At 45.0% G+C, this 22,418-nt stretch overlaps 4 protein-coding genes across 4 annotated transcripts; 2 read left to right on the top strand and 2 right to left on the bottom strand.

Annotated features, from left to right (window-relative positions):
• The first annotated feature begins 962 nt into the window (after window positions 1–962).
• LOC131886865 (influenza virus NS1A-binding protein homolog) lies at window positions 963–2,616 on the top strand. The gene is made up of 2 exons (XM_059235297.1): window positions 963–1,363; window positions 1,437–2,616. Exons 1-2 carry the CDS (start codon window positions 1,069–1,071, stop codon window positions 2,303–2,305), a joined length of 1,164 nt encoding a protein of 387 aa, XP_059091280.1. The 5' UTR covers window positions 963–1,068; the 3' UTR covers window positions 2,306–2,616.
• LOC131886874 (MICOS complex subunit mic25-like) lies at window positions 2,378–4,469 on the bottom strand. The gene is made up of 4 exons (XM_059235315.1): window positions 4,209–4,469; window positions 2,920–3,261; window positions 2,637–2,843; window positions 2,378–2,551 (listed from the first exon to the last, which is right to left on the bottom strand). The coding sequence occupies exons 1-4, from the start codon at window positions 4,275–4,277 to the stop codon at window positions 2,528–2,530; spliced, it is 642 nt and encodes a 213-aa protein (XP_059091298.1). The 5' UTR covers window positions 4,278–4,469; the 3' UTR covers window positions 2,378–2,527.
• A 1,055-nt stretch (window positions 4,470–5,524) lies between these two features.
• On the top strand, window positions 5,525–16,370 carry LOC131886265 (serine-protein kinase ATM-like). The gene is made up of 14 exons (XM_059234545.1): window positions 5,525–5,932; window positions 6,653–6,896; window positions 6,966–7,184; window positions 7,252–7,448; window positions 7,520–7,679; window positions 7,743–9,060; window positions 9,138–12,418; window positions 12,502–12,727; window positions 12,790–13,055; window positions 13,125–13,923; window positions 13,997–14,263; window positions 14,331–15,166; window positions 15,245–15,872; window positions 15,946–16,370. The coding sequence occupies exons 1-14, from the start codon at window positions 5,852–5,854 to the stop codon at window positions 16,313–16,315; spliced, it is 8,892 nt and encodes a 2,963-aa protein (XP_059090528.1). The 5' UTR covers window positions 5,525–5,851; the 3' UTR covers window positions 16,316–16,370.
• On the bottom strand, window positions 16,339–18,525 carry LOC131886267 (RING finger and transmembrane domain-containing protein 2-like; the record flags this gene model as incomplete). Its single annotated transcript, XM_059234546.1, is given in 6 exon segments — window positions 16,339–16,688; window positions 16,767–16,985; window positions 17,056–17,206; window positions 17,278–17,455; window positions 17,527–17,890; window positions 18,493–18,525. Coding segments are annotated over 5 exon segments (1,062 nt in total). The 3' UTR covers window positions 16,339–16,454.
• Window positions 18,526–22,418: the final 3,893 nt, after the last annotated feature.

Here is a 22,418-nt window from a genome sequence, read left to right as displayed (position 1 = left end):
TATAAAAAAAAGATTCTGCATTGGACGATCTCCAAATACCTAAAAATGATTCAAAACTCTCAAAACTTGCAATATCAAGGTCGAAAGGCTGATTTATTGGTCAGTGGCTAAAGTCCATTTTTTTCAAAAGCGAAGGAGTGACTCCTAGATCGAGAAAAGATCGATTTTTACAACATAAGTTAGATATCTCTTCCATTAAAAATTCTCTCCTTCGCTTTAAGAAACTGGGCTCAGATCCCTGAGACTTTTCAACGACTTGTTTTAAGTTTCGCAAACCCCTAAAACAAAAAGCCATTACATAAAATTAAATATCATCCCCATCAGGTTTTGAAGCGTGGTTTTTTTTTTTAGTATTTTTTGCTTGCCAATATTTATCTGTTATACTGTGAGCTATCTGATTGGGGGATTGAAGATTCCAATCGTATTCATCCCCATCCAGTTTTTTGTATTTTCGCAGTACCAGTGGGCCAACACTGGAACAATGAGCCGGCTATTTAAGATGTCATACGTACATAATGGTTTCAATTTATCACCCAAAGACCTTCGTAGCCAGTTCTGACATTCCCTCAGACACCTCTCTTCAGGTGTCAGCTCTAACCATTTGAACTTCCATAGTGAGTGTACGAATCGTCGGAACACGAACCTTTGCAATATTACTTCATTGGCTTTCACATACAAATCTTGAGCTCTTTTTGGCTTGATTCAAAAGGAATGGCTCGCATGTAAGCGTTAGAATGTACCACATTGTATCAATAGCGGAACCCTCTTGGAAGCAATCGCGGGCGTACCTTTCCCTCTAGCCCACGATGAAGCCTCAGAACACGGATCGTGATTGATTAGAGTACTCTTCGATGTAGTTGGTGTTGTGATTGTGTGCACGAACAGGGCAATATCAATGTTCAGAGGGACCTTGGCACAGGATCCAACTCTTTCAACAGGTATAAAGAAAAGCCACCACAAGAACTATACTTTGGGGAAAGCAAATTCTGTATTGCAATCAATTAATAAGTAAATGAATGTGAAGTCTGGCAGTGTTTCCGAAACAATTGAATATTCATCCGACATTCAATGCAGATTGTCCCATGGTGGATGAATTACAGAGAGTCCGCCACGGATTCAATATCCATGAGCGGGAGGGATCAGTTCAGAGGCGAGGAGGAGGGCAACGAGAACACAGAAGGAGCACAAGGAGACATGGTAGTCATCCCCTCGTCTCCTCAAGTGACATTAGAGAAGAAACCGACCACTGTGAAAACGTCCTGTTGCACAAAATTGATTGTGTTCTTAGGACTGTCCCTCTTATTGGGCGCGATCATGGTCACCGTAGTCTACGTGGGATTCTGGATGCACATTTATAACACAGGTGAGGTGGCAAATCACCCAATTGAAAGGGAGTCTCTACAGACTGCCTTAACACGAACGTTCTTTTACCACAGAAAATCCCGGTCTGTTGTTTTTGACGGGAGAACTATCCGGAAACGAGTTGTCCAACCAGACCGCTATCAAATCCCTCACTCAAGAAAATGAGGCCTGCGAGAACGTGCCCAATTTTCCCATTGCCATGAAAGGAGGCGTGATCACCGTCTTCAACAAACGAGTTAAGGTGTGTGGAGGGATCGACGCTCAGCGTCGCTACATTCAAGAATGCTACTCCCTCAACGAGCAATGGACATTCTATTTGAACCTTGTGATGGCTCGGGCGTTCGCATCAGCCGTGAACGTGCCCGAAGAAGGATGGTGGGTCACTGGGGGTGAATCCGAACATGGTGAGATCCTCTACTCGACCGACCTACTGTCCATCGAAGGCACCGAGAAATTCGCTCCTGGTCCCAATTTACCTCAGACCTTGTCCAGACATTGCATCGTCCGTATGAAAGGCTCCAAGTTCATGCTAGTGGGCGGTCAATCCGCGTCGAAGAATTTTTCGTCTCGTGCCTGGCTTATGACTTTTGACGTCAAACGTCCGTGGATCCCCAAAACTGACCTAAATATCCCCCGCCACAGTCACTCCTGCTTTTGGGATGGAGGACAGGTTTTCGTGGCCGGCGGCTTGACCGCCAATGGTCCCACTGACTCGGTGGAGAGCTTCGATCCCAACAAGTACAAGTGGACTTTGCTCAAGGCTTTGCCGTTCAACGTCGTGGGAGCCGCTCTCGTGATTTGGGACGAGATCCCATCGCTGATTACTGGTGGAAAGGTGCTTCAATGGAAAGGCGACACTTGGGAAGTGTCCGAAGTCGAATTCGACCAAAAAGTCAAGTACGGCTTGGCCATTATCACGAAAATCGACTGGGTGTGCCTATAAATGAACATCCTCTTGAACATCAGCACGAGAAGGAAAGGTTCGCGAAGGGAAAACTGAAGGACAACGACATGATGAGGAAGGAAACGAATGCTTTTTATTGTTTTTACCATATAGGCTTCCTTGCTATAACGATCTAGTGGACTCGTCTTCGTCGGGATTCATCGTGATCCCCAGAGAGTGGAAACTAATTTCTGGCGATGGCCTGACTTCATGGTGATTATGTTAGCCATTCCGATTCAAGGAGTTCTGCAAAGAAAGGCGGATGATCAACTTCGGGATAGGGTCGAATAAAGTTTGATATTGACAACCGACACTGAAGACGTAAACTTACCAACCGTGCGGATTCGATGCACTGAGCGAAACTTTTGACCTCTTGCGCGCAATTCAAAGACTGCTTCGGATTCTGCTTGTAACATTGGAGCACGGCATGTTTAGGTTCTTGACAAATGGGTGCTTGTCGACCCTTCAAAAAGAGCTTCTCCACGGCGGCGATCGTATTATGTAGGCTCTCCTCATTGATGGCCGTGGCTTTGAGTTGCTATAAGGGGGATTCAGTTACAGGAACAAATGAAAATCAGCAACTAGCATGACGAACTGTAGTGCAAGTCACTCACATGATTCCGGGTCTCCTGGAGTCGACTCTGCCAATATTCCTCTACTTGTCGCAATTCCTCCTCCTTTTCGGCCCTGACTTTCAGAGCACTCAAACTCGGTTCACTCACGTATTGCACGTAAGGACCGGCACTCGTGGGGGACGAACCATTGGGATATTGTGGGGGAGGAGGATGATATTGGGCAGCGGCTGGCGGAGAGGGGGAATTCGCGGGTTCAGGCGGAGGAGCAGGTTCTGAATTTGAAGTGGGCGCTTCATTGCCCGTTGGGGCAGGGGCAGGACCAGGCTGGTCCTTCTGACCCGCTACTTCGTCTTTGATCCTCTGCACCACCGAATCCGAGATCTATCCATCCGATGGATAATATGAAAAGAAGACGTTAGATTGTTGGGCTGGCATTATCCAATCTAGTCGAATTTAGAGGCTGTTTTGCCGTCATTGTTTGAGATATTGGCTACCACTGATACATGCAGTTTTCCTATACCTTCCTTGCAATGCCATACTTGACAGAATGTGAAAGTTCATTCCAACCGCTATTTTCTACTTGACATTTAGGTTGGGCTACTACACCTTGCGTATTGGCAAAAATATTACTTTCGATTTTGTCAGCTCATTTTCTATCCACGGGAGATAAAATGCCTGATCCAGTTTCGAAGGAAATACACGGAAAAATGTGCCATGCCGATAGGCAATGTCTTAGATTGGTTCCTCATTGTGGGTGTGGTTAGCGTCTAAATGTTTCCTTAAGCAAGGTTGAGTCAGAGACTCGGTCGGCCAGGGGTCTTCCTCATGTTAATCTAGCGAACTGGGCTACTTCCTACACCAGGGAGAAGTCCCTGATCAGGTTCACGGCCAGCACTGAGGAGGGGATTTGGGTCTAGTTAGCGAGCTCCCTCTGCCGATCGCTCAGTCACACAGTTTCTCTTTGAGACCTATGTCCTCAAGGATTAAACAAAGCGACATTGAACATCATTTGTCACAACATCATTCACAGCCCAGGAAAGACAAGACATTTAACCGTCAGTACGGTTGACCGTAGAGCAATGAAAAGGTCTTCTGCAACGTGATATCCAATTAATTCCGCTAAATGCGAGTCGATCAACTTCCCCAACCATCAGGCTTTATAGGTCGACGGGTACATGTATCTCTCTATGTTTGTATCCGCACGAGGAGCCTGCACCCACCGGTTGAAAGGTTGGAAGGTTGAAAGGTGGCCGGCTCATGGGCCGGCCAGGCATTAAACGAACTCTGCCCCTGCCTCAACCGGGGTGGATGGATGATGGATGGATTACCTTGATGACGCCGGGCGCTTCGTCGTTGATGACGGTGATCTTCCGGGGATTACTTTGACCTTGACCCATGATCGAGGACAAAGAGGTGGCTGATGAGACCTCAAGGATCAAGCTCAAGGGAATAGGGGTGCCCGAGGGTGCCCGAACCGAGCGTCAGATGAACCCGCTGTCAGTGTTTTTTTTCTGCCTGTCCTTCCTTAGAGAGTTGGGTCTGACTTGGTCCCAAGGAAAATCTCTCTCTCACTCAATCACGTTTCATGTTGTGGTCGCCGACATAAGGCTGGCCTTAGCCCAGGACCCTGAGAAAATGATCGGAACTTATACCAGTTCCATGGCACCCCAATGACAATAAAGTCCAGCAAATACCCAGTTTAAAGACTTTTTTTATGATGGTTCGTGCCCAGTAGAGAGGCCCCAATCATGAGAGGGGTAGGATTGGGTGGGAGTGATTTGGCATGGCGTCCACAGTCTCTTTCTCTGGCTTGCTCAGAGGGCTAGCCGTGTCTCCAAAGCTGCAACTTTCGTGTAAATTTTGCGCTTTATATATTTTTCAAGTTAACAAGATCAATGCAGGGGGTGGCATTGCTCTTTTTCTGGAAAGTTCTTGCTTTTTTAGCAATTCCGCAAAAAAATACGTAAAAATGGCTGTAATATACATGTCGCATTAATTCGAACTGATGTTTGCGCTGATTTTGAAAATGAAGTCCAGGACCAAGGCCACCTGGGCCTAGCCGGCTTAGATATGAGTGGGTTATGTCAGAAAACCTATTGAAAAGTTGTGCCAAAGTAAGGAGGCTTTCTCACTCTCTCTGGTGCAAACTTAAGCTGGCCAGGACATAATTCTAATCCAACCGTTATTTGGTAAAGCTGCCACTTTTTCTTGCTCCATTTGTCACCATCTGGGCGCTTTTGGAAACCAATCATCGGGCGGCACTGCTGGCTCAGTGCATGTTTTTCAGTTTTCGAAACTAAAAGAACAGAACAGGTCCATAAACTAGGTTGCGTGAGTCTATGCCTTTTATTCGCTAGATCATGAACACTCCATCTCAAAAGGTAAACGTTATTCTCCACCGATAAGATGGCGGTGCTACTTTTTTAAATCTTAACCTGACCTAATCAAACCTAATGTAACCTTACCTAACCTAACCCAACCTAACCTAACACGATATTGATAACCCTTAAAGTCTATCTAAACCTTTTGACATTTTGCCACAAATTTAAAAATAAGCACCGCCAACTAATCGGTGGCGAATAACGTTTATCATCTAAAAATATATCAACTCGCCAATATGCTGTAATTGGCATTTGTGGGTTTGCACGAGTGTTTTTTTTATATTCTTTTGGTTAAATCAATGTTTATTTCTAAGATCCTGGGCTCCAAGCCGTGCAACAACAAGTAATGTCAAGCTTCAGTTCGGTTAGAATTGTCTTAGTTGGGTAACGCAACCTCCTCCATGTTTGTGCCGGGTGCTTTGTCAGTGGGAAGGCGGGAAGGCGGCCAAGTTCAAGATCATCCTCCACGCCTCATGATCCGTATCATCTACATATCATCGCCCAGACGAGAGGCACGAGAGTCACCCACTGCCTGACCGCCGTGACTAGACTCAAGCCCAAGGGAAAAATCCAGAGAATTAGTGGACCTGATGACAGCCTCGGAGTCCGCGGTTCGTCAGTGGTCGGAGCTGTGCGATGGACTCCGCAGCGATAAAATCACCACCCGCAAAGTACACGTACTCGCATATTTAGCTATGGCCTTTTTTGACCCACCTGACTGGCCTGTCGGCCATTGTCTGTCTGTCAATCAGTCAGACTGCCTTTGTCTTGGTCGGTATCTTGAGCTATGAGCCTGAAATCGCCCGCCTAAATCGGCTGGGTCCAATGGCGACCAGTCCAAGAGACCCAGGAACATGAGCACGAATGAATCGCTCGATTGGATGATCCAAACATGCCGATTTCTGAGGGGTTTTCTGTTCAAAGGCCATTGTTGGTTCTTCCTGTCATGGACGAGACTCAACCTGACCAAGATTTGAATCGAATTAGTTTACTCCCCTTGGCTCCCTCAACGGAATCAAAGAATTAAACACGATGGCACCAATTTTGACCAATACCAATTACTTTTTAATTCGGAATGCATTTCAAAAAGCCAAACCGTTCCTTGACATTAGTGCTTTATGTAATATGGACAGGTAGATGGAAAAGTCCTATGTCCCTTCATTCAAAATCTGCACCCCCTCACATTAGTTGGAAATGCAAGTGGGAAACTTTTGAGTTATCCCCACTCCTTGTGTGATCACTGGTAAACTACTCTTAAATACATGTCCAGTATACTCATGCAAAAATAATCACGATAATTCCAGGATCACGGCCCCAATACGAAGAGAAAATCGTGATATTTGGCTAACTTTTTTTTCACAGGCTAACCCGTTGGCCTTTATTTCATTTAGAAAAGCGCCGAAGAAATTCGTACGGTTTTCTCCACTCACCGAGCCCGCATGTTGTCCGCGTTGCGGGTGGTCGGGACGCCGGGACCCGCGATTCAGCTGTGGAATAGTGCCCTCCAATATCTTCGACTGGAATCGGCTAAAGTGGAAGCGGATGGGAAGAAGAAAGGCTCCTTGGCCTCGCTCTCCACACAAATAGGTCTGGTCCGCGGTTTTGTGGTGGAAGTACTCCAACGAGTTATCCAACGTAAGGCGAATTCAAAACTCCCCTCGCATTCATAATAAAACGGCATGTTTTGGGGGTTTCTTTGTCTAGATTCACCCGCTTCGTTGAGTCCTGGGTCTGTGTTTCGGACCCTAACTGAGATTTTAGTGGGCGATTGGGGACACTTCCTTCGCGATCAGTTTGCCGAAGTGGCCATCAAAGTGTTGACCTATGTCTTACCCCAATCGGATTTTCATCGTCGATTCTTGTATCCGGTGTGGCCTCGACTTTTGAATGGAGTTTTTCACCTCTTCGTGTCCACCCCTCAATGTGAATGAGCTGATTCAAATAGGTATGACATGTGTTCGCCTTTTCATCCATAGTGAACTTCTTCCAGGCTTGACACTATTGTCTACGTGCCAGTTTCTCCACAATGTGATATTCTTCGCCCACCAACAAACCGGATTGGTTGTATCCTGTCTCCGCGACAACTTGGATGTGTTAACGCGTGTATTGTCTGAATCCCACTTGCGGCAAGAGTCCATGGACACGATTAACGCCTTCTTCCACGCCCTTAATCTCGTGTCCCGCATTGTAAGTCAGAACCTCAGACACGCCTCATTTGAATTAGAATTTGAACCCCTTGATTCGCTTTGGTTGTGCAGTTAAGTTTGGATTGTCGGCCCGCCCTTTGCCAAATGGGTGAGACCGGTGTGTCACCCGTCCTAGACATGTTTGAATCGCGAACACAAAAAGTGATTGTGGAGTTTCTAGTACTGCAGATGCAGCTACATCATCCCAAAGGAGCAGATACACAAGAAAAAGGTATGGTGTGCGCTATCTTATAGGTACAGCCTCGGTCATCCAACATGTTTGTTTCCTTGCCAGGGGCATTGGTCCATGACGACCAAGAGTGGAGAACCGGCTTATACCGAATTTATGCCAACATCATCGATACCTCCATTCGTAACCATATCCGCCGTTTGAACTCGCGGTTCGAGCGAAACTATTGCCTTGAAGAGCCGTTAGTTCAATTGGCAGCCATGGTCTGTCATCAATTGTTCAAAGCTGCCCAAGGTGACGATCCTTACCCACCGGCAATACACGTGACCCAAATTACCCATTTGGACACGACTCAAGGAGCTCCGGGTCCCAAACGACGCCGGGTGGAAGGAGCTTGTCTCCACGGCTTCTTGGAGTTCATTCGCAAATGTATGTCCGAGAAAGAAGCTCAAAAGAAGAGTGTGGCTCATTTGCAAATTCTGAAGGCTATGCTGGAACAATTCTCGACCTCGTTTCGGGACGATTCTTCTTGGCAGAGCATTTTTCAACTCGTCACTGAGTCATTAAAGAGTTGCAAACTAGCCGAAGCTCGGACACTCTTGCTTGCTTGTGGTTTGTGCTTGCTCGAGATGAGGGATACCTTCCGGAAAAATCACGCCCTCCACTTGTCTCAGTTGTGGGAATCCGCCCTGACTTGCATCGCTACGAATCAGTGTACGCAAGCTAGTCATGATGTGGCTCAAATCATGATTAAGAGAAATATGGGCAAGAACTTGAACAACCTCTATGAGCTCTATTTGCGACGTGTGATTCGTTGCAACTCGCAGTCCATCAAAACACTGACCATCCTACTTTACCACCGGGACGTTCCACCATCTGTTGATCTCGAGAGAGACTGTTCCCCTGGCCTTGACCTCTTCTTATGGCTGTTTGATGAGGATGCAGATTCGGAAGAGTCAATGCGTTATTCGGACTGGGAGGTAGTTTGTGCGAAGCATCCCGAACTTGTGGCTCATCTGATTTGGTCCATTCTATTGAAGAGCAAGTTCCAAGCACCTAGTCAAAATCCAAAGTCATTGGGAGTGTCTTTGATACCCGCTTTAGAAACATCGCTTTTGACACTTGCTCAAAGAGAACCGATTATCGTGCAACGGCATGAATCTCAGAAGAACTATTCAAGAGACGGCTCGAAAGCACATCAAAAGCCTAATTCAGTATTATCTTCGGACATGGTGGCAGTGCTGACGCACATTCAAGACTGTTTCGATAGAATCTTTGACTTGATTCCTCAGTCTCAAGGTTCGATTGATACGAAAAATGCCAATGGGAGCTTCTTGAAGGCCATTCATCTCGCCACAGTTCAAGCACACATTCTGGTATGTGGATGTTTGAACTTGGCTGCCCCGTCATCTCTACTAACGAGGTAAATTCTTACTTTGTTTGAGACTTCTATATGTTCAATAGTAATTAAAATGTGATTTATTTGTCTATATACCTCAGGATTGAAGGAAGGCTCTCTGAGATGATAAAGCTATGCTTAAAATCGCTTTTGACCATTCTGAAAGCCAAAGATGACAAGGCTCAGAAGTACTTGCCAGAACTAAGAGGAATGACGTTCTGTTTAAGTGTAATATGTGATGTTCCTGCACAGGTTCTATCAAGCTGGCCAGATGATTTGGCTCAAGATGTGATCGAAACGATATTGCCTCACATCTCGGAATGGAGTCAACCAAAGTCCAAGACTGACAAAAAAGGTTCAAGCTTTGGGGAGGACGATGGCGAAGATGAACACGAGGAGGAGGATGGTGAAGCTAGAAATACGCATGAGTCTTTCAAGTCCTCTCAGATTCAAGTTGTTACCCATGCCTACATTCTAAGCATCCACTTGAGTTGGATCATGGCAGATGCCGCTCGATTTGAACAGTCGGTGCAGAAGCTATTATGTTCAATGGTCCAGTACTCCGAGGGCAGTTGCTCATCATCCAATAAATGTCACCTAATCCTGATTATGATTCAAAACTTGGCCACCAAACTGACCCGAAGGCCAACGAAAATGGAAAACATCATCAAATTGGTTCAGAACTGCGCTCGATTCGCATTGAAGAGCTCCAAGAACAAGGACGTGTCTGCTTTTGACCCTGGGGTTACTATTACTCTTTTAAATGCCATGAAGAGTCTGATTGGTCCATTGGCTCAAGATTTGGATCCCAATGCCACTCAACGATTTCAGATGATTGTGAAAATCCTGATCAGTGTTCAACACAAGTCAGATTTCAAGATGTATCCACCGGCAGTTGAGATTGGACTCGTGGAGCTTCTTCTTGAAATGGCCCAAAAACAAAGCCCTCTTCTGAAAGGGTCGGACTTGAACAAAACTTCAAACCAGTTGGAGATCGTTCGATTTGAAAATGACATTGATATCCCTCTCAGTTGTTGTTTCTTTCGGTTCATCTCACACGATTTGTGCCAAGTTCGAATTCTAAGTTTGCACGGCCTTTATCACCACTTCAAAAGGGCGGGTGTTGATATTGTGACGAAGCAAAAAGATCTTCAGCTTTTGAAGGGCGCCGTGGATCATTTCATGAACACTCACCCTCAAAGCAAGGGCACCTTGTCCCTGTACGCTCCATGTGTTTTGGCATATGGGGTCGTGGCCTTAGCCGAGGAGGCCTTGGATCGCGAGGTGATCGTTGGTCTTATCACTCTTCAGATCTTACATAAGATACCGAAATCTGCCACAAAATTGGCCGTCAAAAACTTGGGTGTCCTCAAGATCGGACAGGATGTGACTACCCGGAGATATCTCACTCCCATGCTCACATTCATATTCAACGAGTATCTGAAACTCTTTCAGACGTTCAAGAAGTTTCCCACGTTTCTGCTCGACTGTGACTCGGTCAGTTCCATGGTTCGGGATTTCGAAGAGCAATGTGTTCCCGTCTACTTCTGGCGCCATCCTAATGAGGATCAAAGTGATATGGTGGAGGAATTAGGCAAACCTTTGGAAACCTTGTGCGTCAACAATTTTCCTCGTATTGCCGCCTTTATGCTGCCTTCAGCCGCCCCTTTTGGAGAAACCATTCATTCAGATCGGAAGGCGCGAACCAAGTCCAGGCTTATCTTGGATAAAGTGACAAGTGTGTTGGGTCAAGTGAAGTTCAATGATCTGCTGAACAAATTCATTCCGGAAATTCTCTCCATGGTATTCAAGAGTGTTCATGATTCGACCGCTTTGAAAAGAAAATTTGGTTGCGACTTTGTCTTGTGCCAACCCAACCCGCCGTACACATCCGAAGACCTGGCTCTTAATTTAATTCCCTTCTTTGACGAAGTGGCGAATTCCCAAGGAAAGCTCTTTTGTTTCTTATTGGAGCTCCTCCCCGATACTCTGCAACGAATGGTCCACGAGATTTCAGTGGAACTCAAGGATGACACGGTTTATGTTCACTCAAAAATCCGCGCTCTTCATGGATTGCATTTGTTTCTCTCCACCATTGAGAAGGAGAATGCTGAGCTCTTGGCCCAAATGCCCTTCGTCCTCTGGTTCGTAACGGATAATATACAATTGATCGTGACTAAATATGCCATTTGCAAAGAGTTGCTAATACTATCTGTGGCCATAGCCGAAAAAATAATCGACCTAAGTGCCTATTTTCAAGATCCCCAAGGTCAAGTCTTGTGGTTAGTTCCTCTTCGAAATTGCCTTTGCCAATTACTTAATCACCCGGATCCGTTGATTCAACAACGGACCTTGAATCTGTTCAAGAATATGCTGTCTACGCATTCCATTCGAATCGAATTAGCCAAAATGGGACCATTCCCGATTGATTCAATGGAAGGCCGGGATCTCAATAGACTTCTTCTACCCGATGAAGGGGCTTCGTTCTCGCTGTCGGAGAGCATCAGTCATTTTCTTGAATTCGAAGAATTTGACAAGTCCCATCGTATTCAATCACTTCAAACTCTTCAACTACAGCTCCGAAATCTTCGTGAAGAAAAGGACATCCTGCTAGGTGAACTTGCGGACTCAATGGGCTTCACCGAAGATGCACGATCCAGTCTGATTCATCGCCTAATGTGTGATTTACTCAAGATTCTCGAGACCCAGAATGGGTCCGAAAGCCAAGTTCGAGTTTTGGTCGCCCGATGCTTGGGAGAAATTGGTCCGGTGAACCTTCACACTCACTCGCTTGAGCCTCGTCCCGAGTTTCAGACCAACTTTTTAGACCTGTTCGACTCGTATCTATCTGTGATCGTCAAAGCAGACATTCCGTACATAAATAATACTGACACTCAAGTCTCTTGTGCGGCAATTCAAGTTCTGAAGGCTCTGATTCCAACACCGCAAGAAAGGAAACTGACTGTGGACAATTTGGGTCATTACCACAAGCTCTTGGAGCCATTTCGAACATCCCAATCAAGTCAAACCCCATTCGTGTTCCAAGTAAATGTGAAAACATTTGAAAACAAGATGAGCAACGATGACCTGTGGTCAATGTCCACGAGCTTCTCGGATTGGATCAAAGACATAGTGATTTCCCTCTTGAGTTGCTTGACTTCTGCCAGTACATATTTGGCTCTCAAAAATCTATGTTCTCTGGAAAGCGAATTCGCGGCCGTTTGCTTTCCAATTCTAGTCCATGAAATCCTTCGACGTCATTTCAATGATCGGCCACGTTACATCCTCTCGGAACGGTTCCAAGTCTTCTTCCACAAGTACGCTGAAAAAGGGTCGGGATCGTGCGCTGAATCGTCTCAATCCTCAATGTCGTCTAATCATGGTAATCCTTGCTTGCTCTTCAATCCATTGAGCTTGATGAAATGATCACATTCAATGTGTTGCAATTACCTAACTTTCTTGCAGATTTTATCCCATACCGTCACAAATCTAGTTTGATGACACTCATTAATGTGATCAATCATTTACGGAACCAAAAGCTGGATAAAAATGAGGACAAGTGTTCATGGCGAAGACACTTTTGGCTGAAAGACCTTGATTACTTGGAAGTGGCTCAAGCCGCCCTTGAGTGTTCGGCTTATTTTTCGGCCATCCTCTTCTGTGACGTTTGGGCCCAAAACCTTCGGAAAACGTATGTTATCATGTTATAGAAATGAGATACATTGAAAAGGGCCCAAACTTTGGATTTTTCAGGGACGGGGAATTGCACGAGCAATCGGCTCAATACGAAGGCGAATCTTTGTTGAACTTGATCACAGAGAAATTTCCAGAGAACGGAGTTAAGTGCAAACAGATCCTCTTTGAATCCTACAAGAATTTAGGAGAGAAGGACGCTCTTTACGGTTGCAATGATATTGGATCCACTCAAGGCCAACTACAAATGATGGTTCAAGAGCAAAATTACTTCAAAGCCATCGGCATCATGGATTCGAACATGGGGACATTGTCCATTTCCAAAGGTTTTATAACACTTTTAACAAATCTATTTTTGGTCCAATGTGTGTGTATGTGTAATATTTGTTTCTTAGAATTTGCGGACCTGATGTTGCAATCAGGATTGTTCTCCACATTACTGACGCATCTGAAACTTCGAAGCTCATTGACAAACCCATCCATGCATCTGGAAAATGTCCAATATGAGTGTCTGTGGCGTTTGGAACAGTGGGGACCCGTTGAGGCAGACCACAAATCTTCTGAGGAGGACCCAGAGAACTTTCGTCTTCACCATTACAACGCCCTTTCATCTTTATCGCAGGAACTCAGTCCCAGATTTCCAATGGACCTCACTTTGGCCAGACAATCCATGATTGGAGCCTTGAGGCTCAAGAACCGGGAGAGCTCGGCCTCCCTTTACCAATCATTGGGCAGATTGGCGCTAATTACAGAGTTGGAAGAGTTCCAGTCCTTAGTCAAACAAGATGGGATGGCCCCGATTATTGACACCGATCATCTGACGTCAAAGTTTGAGTGCAAGCATTTTTCAGATAAAGAGCCGATCCTTTTACAGCGCTGTCTAGCCATTCAAAAATTAAGACAACCCATGGATAGGAATATCGAGCCATTGGTCCAAGCTTCCATGGTCTACCTCGATGACACCATCGACGAGGGTGCCTTTCAACTATCCCTGGATCGACTTAAGAAACTGGAAACCATCTTGGTTATCGGCCAAGACGACCAACTGAGAAATGAAGTGGTCCTTAAGAAGGCCAAAGCCTTTTGGCAGGCCAGCGAGAGGAAAATGGCCATATCTATGATGGAACAGTTGGTCGTAAAGTTGAGGGGTGCCGATCTCAAAAGTCGCAATCGGCTTCAAAATGCCGATGAAGGGTATGTTACAAGACGTATGGAGTCATTGCACTCTTGAGGGTTTATATTTAATACGAGTGTGATGGAATTTCAGGTTGCTTCCCGAGTGTTTGCTCACCCTCGGGAAGTGGTATTGTAGCGAGAAATCTCAGAGCCCCAACTCTGTGGATACGGTCTTTTCGGAAGCTTTGACTTATTACGAACGCTCCAAAGCCAACCACGAGCAACGAGCTGAAGCTTTTATCACCATGGCCAAGTTTAGTGACGATCAATATCAAAAGCGGCTGGAGTACACCGAGTCTAAAGACTTTGAGAACAAGCAAATCCAACGGCAACGAATCTCGGAGTCGGTCAAAGACTTGTAAGCGTTATCAGCCTTCACTTTGTTGAATGACTTCAGTTTCCCCAATGACCTCTTTTTACTGCAGAGTGAACATCAAGACAGCTCGCGGCAATGCAGATGTGACAAAAAGTCGGGTGATCTTTGACAGAAGTGCCAAAAATGACGCATTGGAAGAGTCGTCAATATTGAAGGAAACCCATCGGTTTTTGGAATCGGCCGTGATTAATTACGGCCAAGCCCTGGCCATCTCTGGCCAATCACAAGACACTCCCGTTTACCGGTTCATCTCGTTATGGTTCAATAATGCAGCCAACGAAAAGGTCAACAAGATAGTCGAGAGTCTCCTGAACCATTTACCCACCTATAAATTCATCCCCATGGTGTACCAATTGGCTGCCCGATTAAGCAGCACCAAATCCAAGTTCCAAACCCTGCTTTTTGAAATGCTGGTCCGATGTGTGAGAGATCATCCCTATCACGCCATTCCCGTGCTATTGGCTTTGGTGAATGCCAATAAAGATTCGGAAACCCCCAACAAATCGGGCCCAAACGATGCGGACAAGATCAACGTGAGCAGCGAGGTCCTGAATAAGGGACAGAGCAAACGGGATCCCAGAGGAGCAGATATTGGCCAGATCATCACGAAGATGAATATGTTGTGCGTGGCACTGATTGAGTTTGCATACCACCCCAACCAATCCCAATTGCCTGTCGCGTGCAAGATCCAAAAGCTGCCAGATTTGACGCGAATCCCAATCTTGACTACGACCATCCCTGTACGAGAGGATCGCAACTACAAGAACAAGTTTGTGGGTATTCAGAAGCAAGGTACCAATTTTTCTAACCCGGGCGGGATTACAGCTCCCAAAAAGATATCTTGTTTGGGAACTGACGGACGAAAATATACTCAACTGCTTAAAGGTAAGAAATGCACGAGTAGATGTTACCTTACTGGATCCACATGGACCATATGGCTGGACATGCTTTCGATTCCTTTAGGCAAGGATGACCTTCGCCAAGACGCTGTGATGCAACAAGTATTTTCCTATCTGAACATCTTACTCAAATCTAACCGATCAACACGGCAGAAACGTCTCCGGATGCGACAGTACAAAGTTGTGCCCTTGTCTCAAAGGAGTGGAATCTTGGAGTGGTGCGAAAACACGATGCCTTTGAGGGATTATTTGAGTAAGGCGCACACACGCTATTACCCCAAGGACATGAAGTTGGATACGATTCGAAACGAGATCAAGAAACTCTGTGATAACCGAGAGTCGGATGCCAACAAACGGGCACGTTTCCTCGAATTGTCGAAGGCCTACCATCCGGTGTTTCGATACTTCTTCTATGAGAACTTTCCAGACCCGAGCGTTCATTTTGAACGCCGTTTGGCGTTTACCCGAAGCATGGCAGCGGCCTCCATGATTGGATACATCCTCGGATTGGGCGATAGGCATTTGCAGAACATTCTGATCGATTGCACCACGGCTGAAATAATTCACATCGATTTTGGAGTTGCTTTCGAGCAAGGCAAGATTCTGCCGACCCCGGAGAAGGTGCCTTTTCGTTTGACCAGAGACCTGGTGGACGGCTTCGGTCCTTGTGGAGTTGAGGGCTCCTTTAAGAGGTATACTATTCATATAGGAAAGCTTCTCTGATGGACGGCATCTGTTGATTGGTAATCGAATTTTGATTCTTAGGTGTTGCGAGGAAACACTTGGAGTTCTGCGAGAGAACAAGGAAGGAATTCTGACGATCTTAGAAGTTCTGATTCATGATCCGCTGTATCAATGGTCTCTGACTCCAGAAAGAGTGTTCCGCATTTATGGCGAAAACGTTCAGCGACCAGGTACCAATGGTGGTCAATCGAATGCATCCACAGTCTCCAAAGCCAGTGGAGAACGCAATCAAATGGCCGAGATGGCCTTGCATCGAGTAAGGCAAAAGTTGAATGGATTAGAGGAAGGCAATTATTTGTCCATAACAGGTCAAGTCAACGGACTTATTCAACAGGCCCGAGATGCTCAAAATCTTAGCTTGATTTTTCACGGTTGGGGCGCTATGCTTTGAATACCCCCAGTGGAACGCAGAGAAAGAATAATAAATCTGTTAATATTTGAACTCATATAGCTGGGTACAAACACTGTTTTTGTAAGGATAATTCGACGCGTGTATGGATTTGAGATTGAAGTGGACTTCAATGCTCTCATCAAAAGAGTTGGACAAAGTGAGAGGTGGACCCATCCCTCCACTCTGGATCTTCTGTGACCTGAGCTCTACACAATGGGCACGTTTTTTCCCGATCAAACCACGTGGCCAGACATTCTTCGCAAAAAATATGCTTACAATGAAGCAATGTCGGAAGGCGATAGTCTTCATAACAGATTGGACAACTTCCACCCGAGGCCTTGATTTCGTCGGGATTGGGATTCTTGCCATAGCTCTGAAATTTGAAAAAAAAAAGATAGAGAAAAAAACGATGTATTGTTGATGAACGATGATGAAGCTCCTCCATACTCACTTTGCTTTGGAGGATCTTATGTATGGCTTGCTTCCAACATCGGGCAGATTTCAGAAGCAGCTTGCCCTTGGCTACCATGTACACAGCCACCATTATCACGCCCAGGACTTTGCCTGGGATTCGCTCGTATCCATTGAGTAAGAACAAAAGCCAGATGTGGATAGGAGCTAATTCCCGATGGATCTGACTGGTTCGCTCGATGAACAGGAAATACTTTCCCTGCATAAAAAAAAAATCGCTGGGCCATGAGTTGAGACTCATACAACGCTAAATGAACGAACGATCTTACCCTCTTTTGATAGGGAACAGCTGTATTGGGCAATAAAAGCAAGCCAACTTTGAATATCACAGACACAAACTTCAGGATGAAATCGTTGACTCCCACAAACCAGAAGAGATCGTAAAATGACTCTATTTTGGAAGGAGGTAGGAAAATAGCACTGAAATGGAAAATAATTTCGATCGTTATCTCAAAAGCCAGCTTAACATTAAGGATTCGAAAAGTTCATACCAATTGTACAACTTTTCATCTTGGAACATGTAGTAGATAAAACCGATACACGCCACTAGATTGACTAAAACGGCCAAGAGAGCCAATTTGTTCTTCCGACCTTGTTGGGCCACTTGTTGCTTGACCACCGAATTGGCATGTGTGAAAGTAGTGAGCAGGCAGATGAACGTGACAATACCTGAACCCCCCCCCAAAAAAAAAAATTCTAATTATTCGCCATCTTTTCTTCCAACTTTCTTGAAGACTCACCAGCACTGTGATCAAAGAACAACTTGACCAGAAGTATTGCAATAAACGGGATATACTTCTCCAAAGTCTCGACAATATCCTTGAGCTCGGGATTCTGGCCTAGGATATGATGAAACATGCCAGTCACAGATTCATCCGCCCCCTGGCCCGGATCTGAACCACTCCCGCCCGCCGCGGTCCTACCAGCTTGGGCGGAGGAGGAAGCTCGCCGAACTAACCGGGCACACTTGTGGGATTGGGCCCACCGCGATGCACTACCCTTGATGAGCGGCCAAAGCATCCATGTTGATCGTAGACGAGCCGATCAGGGCTCCGGGTTATTCGTTGATCCAGTCGGTGCAGCGCCCATTCTAACGTGAGGATGCTGAAAAGGATTCGAGCTAGTGATTAGGGCTATCCGGACTATGACCAATCTTGCCGGTCAATTCATAACTCGAACTAAGTGACAGGTACGGATAGTTTAGGGTTATAAAAGAAGACAAACTCGTCTTTTGGCTGGTTTAGTATCTTAAGTCTTGAACAGATTTTTTGACGTTTCGATACTTTCCCATTTCTTTTACCATACACCTAAAACTATACATCTTATACTCCCAAGTTTCTCCTGAACCGATCGATTGATTCATAGTGAATATCTAAAATGATCAAATGTACTGAGTTCAATTCGGGCCCTTCCAGTCGATTAGGTAGGGAGTTCAAGAGTTAAAAGAATAGTTATTACATCCGAGTGGAATCTACGGCCTTCTCTCAGTCAGTCCCATGCGCTGGGGATAAGACAATCTAAGTACAAATAGAAATAATAAGACATAAGTACATGAATTAATTGTTGGGCGCTTATTTACAACGATCTGGTCAATTCGCTCTTTCTTATATGATGATAAGTCACCGGGACAGAGTCAGGTCACTGGAGCGGGCAAAACGGTCGCCCCGTCGTCCAGGTCAATGGTAGAGAGTGGTCCGTGGCCTCACCTGTTCATTGAGGAACGTCATGTCCATGGCAAAAGAGGTCGGCCGGAGGCTCGGGCGGAGGGAACCACCTCCACCGCTCCGGCCCAAGATCGCCAAGGCTGGGATGAACGTGGACCCGAGCTAAATTCGGCACTCGGACCGGCCAAAAGGTGGCGCTATCCCAGCCAGGGCGGCTCATGGCGGGACTACGGGCGTCATGGGCGAGCTGGTGGGGCTGAGATTGGTTTGATGGGTCAGGGTTAAGTGTCCTAGGTGATCGGTGGGTGGCGGTATGTCGGCGTGCCCTCGATGACGAGGATCGAGGACTCGGGTGCCAGGATGGGTGGTGATGGTGGTGATGGTGGTGATGGTTCAGATGGCCGGGATGGCCCGGGTGGGAAGTGACGATCAATGGGCATGGGCATGGGCGGGTGGTCCACTCTGTCACAACTCACGTAAGAACCGGGCAATGGAGGAGTGGTGAGGCCCAGGCCAGTCCTTTAGACCGCCCCCAACCCGTTCGAGCGGTCAGTGCTCGCCTCAACACTGGAAACACAATTCCACACACACACACACACTCTTGGATTGGATCCACAACTCAGTTTAGGTTCAGCCCTGGAGTTGGCTGTGGCTAATTAATTACTAATTGCCAATCCATACACACTGGTCCATTAGAGACTGAAGAGCCAATTTGACAACTTGCATCGAGCATCGAGCATCTAGCATGTAGATAAGCTAACGAACTTCTAGAAATATGGACTGTGAACGAGCTGGCCGTCCCATCGGCCTCCTCTGGGTCATAGCTACTCTGAGCCACTTTTCCAATCAAAGTAATCAAGTAAGGAATGTAAATCTTCTCCATTAAGGGCGGGTCATTTTGTTGTCATTGACTTGTAAATTGGTTTGTTTCAAAGTTATGCTGTCAAAAGCCCATGTAGCAGACTCAGAATTTTATGTAGTGTTGACTACAGAACTTTGGACATACGTCCTGAGTTCTCTCAGCATAGTTTGAGGCTCAAACTCTCATCTTTTCAAGACGATCTTGTGGTCGTACGAAGTGCTTATTTGGAATGAAGTGAACGATTTAGGCGATATGAAATTTTGGCTTCTGTTCCCAGTCCATATTTCTAGAAGTCCCTAATCAGCTGGTCAGACGGAGAGAGCGTTCCAAGGTTGAGTGATCTTTTCACGCAAAAATCATTGGGTACGTCTAGAGACTGGCCTCTAGGTACGTCCCGTACGTCCATTTACCATTTCGTGAAATTACTGCATTGTGACGACATTGTGATTTTTACATCTAGGAGCGGACAAACAAACTTACAAAACGAGAGAATACGTTCTAAGATGCCAGACTTTATCAAGATATTATTTAATGAAAATTTTATTGCCCAAGTACTGTGACAATGATCAAACCATCAACTGCTCTGGGAGACGCTTCAAATTCTCTATGGGTAAAATTCCAATCATTTATAACATGTAAATCATCATTTTACAGGAGCTTATATAGCGTATGATTGACAACCCGTCGACACTTTGCCAATAATATATATCTAGGAAAAACATAGTATTTTAATGACTAACCTTACAAAACATGAACTTTTCTAAACTTACCATTGGCTGTTTTAGCTCAATTGAGTGGAAAAATATGATGATAAAAAATCGCTGGTATGCTGCAAGTATAATATATATATATCTATATAGCTCTCTGTTTATCATTATTTGAATGTCAAAAGTGTTTGTAATTTTAACCTTATGGATTTGGAAGGTCTCTCAAAAGAATTTGTGGTGTATTTATGGTGTAAGAATAGATCAGCAATAAATTAGTCAATAAAAATACCTTGTTAAAATCAGGCATTAGAGCATCTTCTTGTATTTCTCCATTTGCTTGTCCGCAACTAGAGGAGGGAGAGGATAATGAAAAGGACTATGGAAGTGCTTACTTTACATATCCAAAGCAAAATGATGGACTGGTTCTTTACTGCATTTTTTTAGCACTGATTTTGCACGAGCAAGCATCCCCGGCTAAAATAAAACCTGTCCCAAAAAAGTGATCTGAAGACTTGATAACATGCTGGGTAAAGATGAATCTGGCGGGTCGAGAAATCCTTATTGCCTCATCCATCATAGACCACTCATAATTTTCAGTGGTTTATGCCTCATCCTACCTGGACGTCCTGAACAATGAGGTGATAAATAACATATAGGGGATGTCAAGTAAAGGAAATTCAAGGAAAAATGTGGTCCGGCACCCTGATTTTGGTCATTTTGGGGAGAGAGAGCTAAGACAAACATCACTCTCAACTCGCACCATTCGTCCATTGAATTTTTAATAATGAGGGATTTTGAGCGAGTTGTGTTAAAAAATCTTACGAAATGAGCATGTTTGGTGTTAATCAGTGAACGCACTATCAAATTGGCTCAATAGGGCTAGTCAAGTAAACGCGTTCATGGATAACTGACGTTATTCCATGGAGTAAAATCAAAGACAACATACCCAGCCAAACCGCACTGTGCATGCATTGGATTTTGACATTTTTTCCATTTTACATGCTTGTCTAGGCAATTAGCATTGAGGTATTGAGCCAATTTGATAGTGCGTTCACTAATTCACACCAAACACGCTCATTTAGTAGGGTTTTGAAACACAACTCGCTCAAAATCACTCGATTATTGAAAGTTCAATTGGCGAATGGTGCGAGTTGACTGTGACGTTTGTCTTAGTTCTCGCTCCCCAAAATGCCCAAAATCAGGGTGCCGGACCACATTTTTCCTTGAATTTCCTTTACTTGACATCCCCTATACCACAATGCTAATTGCCTAGACAAGCATGTAAAATGGAAAAAATGTCAAAATCCAATGCATGCACAGTGCGGTTTGGCTGGGCATGTTGTCTTTAATTTTACTCCATGGAATACCATCAGTTGTCCATGAACGCGTTTACTTGACTAGCCCTATACCTATAGAGCATGTCAAGTAAACAAAATTCAACAAAAATGTAGTGCAGCAACACTGATTCTCAGCATTTTGAGGAGGGAGAAATAAGACAAAGATTGTAGCCGACCTGCACTCGCACTCGCTCTTGAATCCAATTGAATTTTCAACCTTCAAGTGAGTTGTTCTACTAACCTCAAAAATATATCGTTTTTTGTGTTGTTCTGTCACTGTACTGTACTCTTGGCTCAATATGAGAAAACTGTTTGCTTCAAGAAGCCGGGAAACTGAATGAAATGGCAGATCCAGTCTATCCCCATTGGAGGTTGGCTGTAATGTTTGTCTTCGTCAAAATGCTCAAAAACGGGGTTGCTGAACCACATTTTTCTTGTATCTCCGTCACTTGACATGCCTTATCCACTCATAACGGGTACAAACACATATTCTCACTCTGAGCTTTGGGGCTGTGACAAAGCCAATAGCACAGGCAAAAAACTCGAAAACTGAATGTTCCAAAATGATGTGAATGTACAAAATATTAGTAAAAGTCCAACGTTTATTACTTCAAAAGCAAAATCAATCATAGATATCACTCTCTTGCATGTTGACCCCTCTGATCAGTTAGTGACTTTTGAAGTATATAATCTATCCATTGCAAAACCGTCCACCGTGATATAGTCACTAGAAGTTTTTCCTCTTTTTCTTGGTCTCTTGATTTTGTTGCTAATTGATAGTTCCTCAGTATTCATGATGGAAGCTATTTTTTGAAAATTCAGTAAAGAGGCTAGACAATGTTTGGACTTGGTCTTAGCAAGGAAGGATCCTTTTGTAGTCAATAAGCCCTTTATCATAGAGGCTTTAGTTGCTTGGGTCAATGAAACCAGGGTTCTGCTTGAAGAACAGGCTCACCCAGTAGTAGTTCAGAAGTCAACTGATTTGACCAATGTAGAGGTTGAAGTAGTACCTCCTCTTGAAATAACACAGGAAAAGGCAGTTGTAGAGAAAACAGCTTGTCC

The sequence above is a fragment of the Tigriopus californicus genome, chromosome 9 (assembly GCF_007210705.1).
Source record: "Tigriopus californicus strain San Diego chromosome 9, Tcal_SD_v2.1, whole genome shotgun sequence".
Taxonomy (NCBI): domain Eukaryota; kingdom Metazoa; phylum Arthropoda; class Copepoda; order Harpacticoida; family Harpacticidae; genus Tigriopus; species Tigriopus californicus.
This window is presented reverse-complemented; position numbering and strand designations above follow the sequence as displayed.